The sequence below is a fragment of the Bison bison genome, unplaced genomic scaffold (assembly GCF_000754665.1).
Source record: "Bison bison bison isolate TAMUID 2011002044 unplaced genomic scaffold, Bison_UMD1.0 scf7180017864527, whole genome shotgun sequence".
Lineage (NCBI taxonomy): Eukaryota > Metazoa > Chordata > Mammalia > Artiodactyla > Bovidae > Bison > Bison bison.
This window is the reverse complement of record NW_011495078.1, coordinates 11,221,476-11,229,264: the sequence shown is the minus strand read 5'-3', so window position 1 is coordinate 11,229,264 and position 7,789 is coordinate 11,221,476. Positions and strand designations below refer to the sequence as shown.

General features: G+C 43.1%; 1 protein-coding gene across 1 annotated transcript in view; it reads left to right on the top strand.

Annotated features, from left to right (window-relative positions):
* The window catches only part of UBAC2 (UBA domain containing 2), a 143,575-nt gene that overhangs the window by 122,956 nt on the left and 12,830 nt on the right, over nt 1-7,789 (top strand). Inside the window, exon 10 of the mRNA XM_010831559.1 lies at nt 4,571-4,693. Within this exon, the coding sequence (XP_010829861.1) occupies nt 4,571-4,693 (123 nt within the window). The remainder of the gene's footprint in view (nt 1-4,570; nt 4,694-7,789) is intronic.

The following is a 7,789-nucleotide window of genomic DNA, read 5'->3' as shown; positions in this document are numbered from 1 at the left end:
GCTTAGTAGCAGCTGTCGGAGAAGGCAATGGCACCCCACTCCAGTGTTCTTGCCTAGAGAATCCCAGGGACGGGGGAGCCTGGTGGGCTGCCGTCTATGGGGTCGCACAGAGTCAGACGGGACTGAAGCGACTTAGCAGCAGCAGCAGTAGCAGCTGTGGCCTCTACTTCCTAAAAACCAACAGCACCCACCACCCTCTCCCCAGACTCCTCCCCACCCCCTAAGACAACCAAAAATGCCTCCAGACATCTACTCCCAAATATTCCCTGGGGGGTGGGGGCAGAATCACCACATGTGTGTGTGTGTGTGTACACACATACATATATATCCATAAAATAGGTTACATAGAATTATTCTAGATATTTTTAAATTTATATAAATAGTTTTATATACACATATTCTTATGTAGCTTTCTTTGTTCATTCAACATTGTATTTTTGAGATGTATCCATTAGATCTAGTTCATTTATTCTAGCCGCACATGTAATAGTCTTTTATATAATGGAACCACTCACTAGTTTATTTCCCTACTTAGGGACAGTTGAATTTTTTTATGCTTTCTTACTTAATATTATAATCGGTACTTGAGAGAATATCCTTCTAAATGCCCCTTGACGCACTCACAGCTGCCTGGAGATAAAATTGCCAGACTATAGAACATCCTCAGTTTTACTAGATCTTGACACATTGTTCCCTGAAATGCTTGTGCCAATGTAAACTCTCATCAACACCCCCATCCTTGGTATTGTTAGACATTTTATTTTTGCCAATCTTACGGTTATAAGGGCTTCCCTTGTGGCTCAGCTGGTAAAGAATTTGCCTGCAGTGTGGGACACCTGGGTTTGATGCCTGGGTGGGGAAGATCCCTTGGAGAAGGGAAAGGCAATCCACTCCAGTGTTCTGGCCTGGAGAATCCATGGACTGTATAGTCTGTGGGGTCACAAAGACCGACTGAGCGACTTTCACTTTAGGCTTCCCTGGTGGCGCAGAGGGTAAAGCGCCTGCCTGCAATGTGGGAGACCTGGGCTTGATCCCTGGGTCGGGAAGATCCCCTGAAGAAGGAAATGGCAACCCACTCCAGTATTCTTGCCTGGAGAATCCCATGGACAGAGGAGCCTGGTGGGCTACAGTCCATGGGGTCGCAAAGAGTTGGACACGATTGAGCGACTTCACTTTCACTTTACGGTTATAAAATGACTTAGTGCCATTTTAATTTGCATTTCCCATGCTAGTGAGGTTGAACATCTTTTGTTTATTGATTCAGGGTTTCCTCTTCTGTAAATTGTTTTTTCACATGCATTCTCCACTTTTCTGTTGTGTTATTTATTTTTTGTCATTGATTCTTTACATATTCTGGATACTGTTTTGTCAGTTATATGTTACACATGTCTTCTCTTAATCTATACTTTGTCTTCTAGCTCTGTTGTTTTTAATCACACAAAATTCGTATTTGTTGTAATTGTTAGCGACCCTTTTTTTGTGATTTATGCTTCATATTTTGGTTTTAGAAATCCTTTCCCATCCCAGCAACATAAAGAATATCTCTTATTTCTTCTAAAATGTTTATTAACAGCTTAGCTTTCCAGATTTAAATCTTTAATCTATGGGGTTTATTTTAAAATAAGCTTATTTTGTACATGGCGTGAGGTCTAATTCTGTCTTTTTCCATGTCTTTTACCATTTGTCCCAGTACTGTTCACTAAATGGTGTCTTTCCTGCTGACTCCCAGGGCCCTCCATCATGTGCTAAGTGTCCATGTTTACTTCTGATTTCTCAGCCTGTTTCTTTGCACTGCTCACCTATCACGTGCTCAGACCATCCTACTTTATTCTTGTCATCTAACAGTAAGTCCTAATAACTGGTAGATAAAAGTCCTCCTTTATACTTCTTGAAAGTATTCAGGTCTAGTTTTGACCCTTAATTTCAGGCTGTCTCATTCCACCAAAACACACGCACACACACAGCTTTAGCTGCGTGTGACAGCAGCGTGAAATCACAGAAACCTAAGCAAGGTGTGAGTCTGTCTCGTGTAAAACAAACCAGACGTTGACAGCCCCGAACCGTCGGGAGCAGCTGCCACCCCCAGTCTCCTCTTCTCTTGCTGCTGCCCTGTCCTCAGCACGGGGCCAGGAAGGAGGAGGAAGCACGAAGGAGGGTTGCATCCCTCCCTCGAAGGCCCCCTCTGGGGGTCCCGCGTGCCCTTCCTGCTTGCGTACCATTGGCCCAGCTGAGTCCACGCAGGGGACGCTGAGAATGTGTTGTAGTAACTGTGTCACCAAAAGAAATCTTATTTTAAGAGTGTGGCTATTGAGTCAGCCCACCATCTCTGCTGCACTCTAGAATTGGCAGAGTGTGGAAAGATGTCAGTTTTGAGCCTTCTTGGGCAGGAATGGGCTGTCTTTCCACTGATGCCCTTCAATCAAGCTTACCATTTTTCATAGAGACTTGCAGATCTTCTGTTAGATTTAATGCATAAGGACCTATGAGTGAGTATGAGAGCTATTAGTTGCTCAGTCGTGTCTGACTCTTTGCGACCCCGTGGACCACCAGATTCCTCTGTCCATGGGATTTCCCAGACAAGAATACTGAAGTGGGTTGCCATTTCCTTCTCCAGGGGATCTTCCCGATGCAGAGATCAAACCCACGTCTCTTGTGTTGCAGGCAGACAGACTCTTAGCATCTGAGTCACCAGGGAAGCCCTCCTAAGTACCTAAATAGTTTCTATTATTCTTTGTAAATAGGAATTTTTTGCAGTTACATTTTCTCAGTGATGGCAGGCAAGGGGTGTTACTGATATTTTTGTGTCTTATATTCTGTCTTGTGAGTCCTCATGGTCTAGGTAAGATGGTCATCCTGTGTGAATGACTGGTTGTTTCTTCCCTTCCATCCTGCTGCATTTTCTTTCACAATTGGTTGGTCTGTCTTCATGATGCAGTGACTTGTGTTGAATACAAGAGGTGGTAATAGGCATTCTTGTCTCTTCATCAAGTTTTATCAAATTATTTTTATATCTGTTGAGTGAGCATTTGGTTTTTCTCTTTTAATTTGTTAATGTATGAATTACATTACTATATTTTCTAAGATTTCTGAGATAAATCCTAATTTAATATATCTTATTGGATAAGATGGTAATTTTTTTAACATTGTTGGACTGAGTTTGTTGATATTTTATTTAGGATTATTGTACCTGTCCATAAATTAAAAATGGGTTGTTTTATGATAGCCTTCTCTGATTTTGGAAACAGCATTACATAGCCTTAGAAAATTAGATGGAGAGCTCTTTTCCTTTTCTCTTCTCTAGAACAATTTGTATAAGACAGCGGGTCCTTAAAATTTTCATGGACTTATCCTTAAGTATTATTTCAGTGACATTAATGGCTAAAGGTCTTGTCAAGTTTTCTATTTCTTCTTGTAATACTTTATTAAAGTATAACATACAGAAAAGTCAGCACATAAAGGGAGTCATACAGATACACTTTTGTGTTTGTTTTACTCAGTATTATGTTGAGCGATTTCACCACATTGTTGCATACAGTTGTAGCCTCTTTCAGACCCGAGGCCTCCACTCCTGAACCCAGATAGGTGCCAGTGCCCAGGTGGGTCTGAGTTAGCAGTGTGCCCGCCCTCACACCTGTCCCTGCTTCTTTACCGTGCTGGTTTCCAGAGCTTGTTTCTGTTGCCCTCAGGCCTCTGTCTCCACTTTGTGTTCAGCTCTGCTTTTGAAATATTTAAAAATTTTATCCACAAGTATTTATAGTGGGAAAAATTTTAGGTTTTCTTAGTCTCTAAATCTTCCAGGACCAGAAGACATCTAGAAACAGATTGAAGTTGATCAATTAAAAAGTTGGCATATGGGTAAAAAAACATCCATTTTTAAAAAGCAGCATGAGGTGCATACTTTTTTTTCTTCCCATTGTGGCTTTTGTTCACTGATGACATAGAAAAGGCAAGAAGTGACCTCGCCATCAACGTTAAGTTATCCAGAAAGCCACACGGAGGACAGGCCTGAACCGCTTGTCCCTCTGTGAAGGATATACCTTTACATTCTCAGGCCTGTCCCCCAACCTGGGGTTCATCTCCACCTGCAGTCTCTCTCTCTGCTGACCTTGCTCGGAATTTACTTAAATTTTAAATAAGAACAAGAAGAGGGAGGAGCAGCATTTTAAAGAGCTGCTGAAGGAAGCGCCAGGTCTCTGGTTGCGTGCCCCGAGTTAGCCTCCTCGCGGCTTCTCCAGAGCCCAGCGGAGTTGGGATGGCGTCAGTGGGGACACCGTGGGGCTGAGGTTAGGAGTGACTGCCTGTGTCTTCTGCCACCCTCCGCAGCCAGAGGGCACGAATCCCTTTGGCAGCACCCACCCACTCCGTTTTTCTCTGCGCATCTCCTGCAGGCTGCCCATTGCAGCCTGTTGATGGAAGGGCTGCAGGGCCCTTTCCGCTTGCGTGCAGCACATCCATCTGACATCTTACCTCCAGTCTGCAGCTGTGACTGCATCACCAGAGAAGCCTCTGCCGAGCGTTACGAGGCTTCCTCACTTTCATGTCTGATCTCTGTGCGATGATCTCTTTCTAGGGAGGAATGATCAACTGGGACCGTCTTTTCCCTCCTCTGCGTCAGCGAAGAAATGTAAACTATCAGGATGGTCGGCAAGCTGAGCAACCAGCGTCCCCCCCTCTGGAGGTTCCAGAGGAGCAGGTAACCTAACACCCGGCACTTGCCCTAAACCTGGGCTTCACACCCCCGGCAGTTCTGCTGAACAGGACTTGAAAGAATTCAAGTGTATAGTGATAAATAGAGATCTTGATACCAGGTAAACTGCCTGCTATACCTGTTTTAGACATTTGGGCCCTGTCATTGGCTTATCTTGGTCTTATGACTTTGAGGAGGATATAATTTCAAAGAAAATTGCATTGGGATTGCTTATTTTTAAGTGTATGACATTTCATATGCACACAACTACTGAACCTGGTTCACTGCAAGGGCTGGGAGAGAAGGAAGCGGAAGGTCTGGGAGCTTCTCTGTCTGTATGGTTTTAACTTCAGGAATCAAGTAAATGTTTTACAGGTTCAAAAAGCAAATCAACACTGGGGACAGCCATAAAACTAAAAGGCAACTAGAGTAAATGTCCAACTGTATCTTAAGGGAATGATATAAGAAAGGGGGAAAATTAATTTCAGTTACTTGTGAACATATGTCCTCTGCCTAAAAAAAAAAAAAAAAACAGAAAAAAAGAACTGCAAACAAATCTCAACTCCTCATGGGAACAAGCACAGCAGTTCACTCCTCATGGGAACGAGCACAGCAGTTCTGAAATGATGTTCTGTGTGTGGGCTTCCCAGGTGCTGCTAGTGGTAGAGAACCCACCTGCCAGTGCAAGAGACGTAAGAGGCTTGGATACACTCCCTGGGTCGGGCAGATCCCCCGAGAAGGAAATGCCTGGAGAATCCCAGGGACAGAGGCACCTGGAGGGTTACAGTCCATGGGGTCGCACAGAGTCGGACACTGAAGAGTCGCCCACTGAAGCGGCTTAGCATGCCTGCATTGTAGATTAGAGCAGACAAGGAAATAGGGGCAGGATATATGCGGCTCCATCTCAGGTGGCTCAGGGAAAATAAGTGGGAGAGAGAGTGTGTGTGTGTGTGTAGAGCATGTGTGTGTGAGCATATGGACAGAAAGCAACTGCAGTAAAGTAATAATTGGTGAATCTGGGTGGAAGAGTGATCAGGTTCTTAGTGCTCTTCTTGAAATTTTCCTTGATGTTTGTGATTTCTTCACACTGGGAAGTTTTTGAAAATCTGTAAAAGTCAGTTTAGAGCATTTCAGTAACAACCCTTTTAAATTTCATTCTGTGAACATGGCTTTTTTCTCAAGAAAGCAGACCAAGGTCAACATTTCATAGCAGGTCGCACCATGCCCTCCTCCGCCCCTGGTACCAGAGCCAGCAAACACCAGTCCGACCCAAGGCCCTCAGCATCTGTGGCAAAACTGTCCATATCCTGGCTTTTTCTGGAACTCAAGAGGGGCTCTTGGGCAGAACCTCCACCGGTCCCTCTGGGTGAGGCCACAACAAGTGAAAGAAACCAGCTGAATGTGCCTGACAAGTTGACCTAGCCCCTCGCCCTTAACTTCTCAGCTCAGACTCATCCTTTGAGCTACTCGTTAGGGTTGAGAGATGCATTAAGGAGCCATAGTTCTCTTCTGCCTCCATTGACGAATTACCTGAAAAATGGTAGCTCCATGATTAGAAACTAAAGCCAAGCAACTTGGCGTTTGTGAAATATTTAAGATAACTGATTGAAAAATAAACCAGTACTCTCAAATTCAGGTGAAGGGAAATAAAGTTCTGTTATATTACTGTCTCCTTGATAGAACCCAGCTCACATCCCTCAAAGAGTAGCCGTTAACGATAGAAAGTATTTAAAGGGTAAATAGTTCTTAGTTTTGACATTTGGGGGAAAAAAAGTGTCAAAAAGTGATAACAAGGTGAATGTGTGTAATTGAAGTCTTAGCATTGTTGTTTTTTTTTAATGAATCATTGTCCTTGATCCTCCCAGAATGACAAGAGTGAGGTTAACATGTTGTTGCTATCAGTTTAAAATACCATTTGCTTCTTCTTGACTCTGTTATGAAAAGATGTAAATACATGAGAGGTTGTTTTTAACATAAACTTCCTTATTCGTTGATTTTTTTTCCGAATTTTGTCTTTTCTTTCTTAATTATCCTTAAATACTCTTAAAGACGGTCCCACGTTAAGACAGAGTCCCCCTCCTCCGGCATTATTTATGTAGATGCTCAGTAGTTTTTGTGGTAGGTGCTCGAGAGACTGTAAAAGAGAGGAAAGATGCTGCCCTTGTCTCGAGACACTTAGAGTAACATTTACAAGTGTACCTTCCATATGATCTCTGGGTTAACTGGAGGCTAGCTAAGAGAGTTCTGCCAAGAGAACACACTGGTCATAGCAAACACCTTCTTCCAACAACACAAGAGACGACTCTACACATGGACATCACCAGATGGTCAACACCAAAATCAGATTGATTGTATACTTTGTAGCCAAAGGTGGAAAAGCTCTATACAGTCAGTAAAAACAAGACCAGGAGCTGACTGTGGCTCAGATCATGAACTCCTTATTGCCAAATTCAGACTTAAATTGAAGAAAGTAGGGAAAATCACTAGACCATTCAGGTATGACCTAAATCAAATCCCTTATGATTATACAGTGGAAGTGAGAAATAGATTTAAGGCACTAGATCTGATAGACAGAGTGCCTGATGAACTATGGACGGAGGTTCGTGACATTGTACAGGAGACAGGGAGCAAGACCATCCTCAAGAAAAAGAAATGCAAAAAAGCAAAATGGCTGTCTGAGGAGGCCTTACAGATAGCTGTGAAAAGAAGAGAAGCCAAAAGCAAAGGAGAAAAGGAAAAATATACCCATTTGAATGCAGAGTTCCAAAGAATACCAAGGAGAGATACAAAAGCCTTCCTCAGTGATCATTGCAAAGAAATAGAGGAAAACAATAGAAAGGGAAAGACTAGAGATCTCTTCAAGAAAATAAGAGATACCAAGGGAACATTTCATGCAAAGATGGGCTCCATAAAGGACAGAAATGGTATGGACCTAACAGAAGCAGAAGATACTAAGAAGAGGTGGCAAGAATACACAGAAGAACTGTATAAAAAAGATCTTCACAACCCAGATAATCACAATGCTGTGATCACTCACCTAGAGCCAGACATCTTGGAATGTGAAGTCAAGTGGGCCTTAGGAAGCATCACTACGAACAAAGC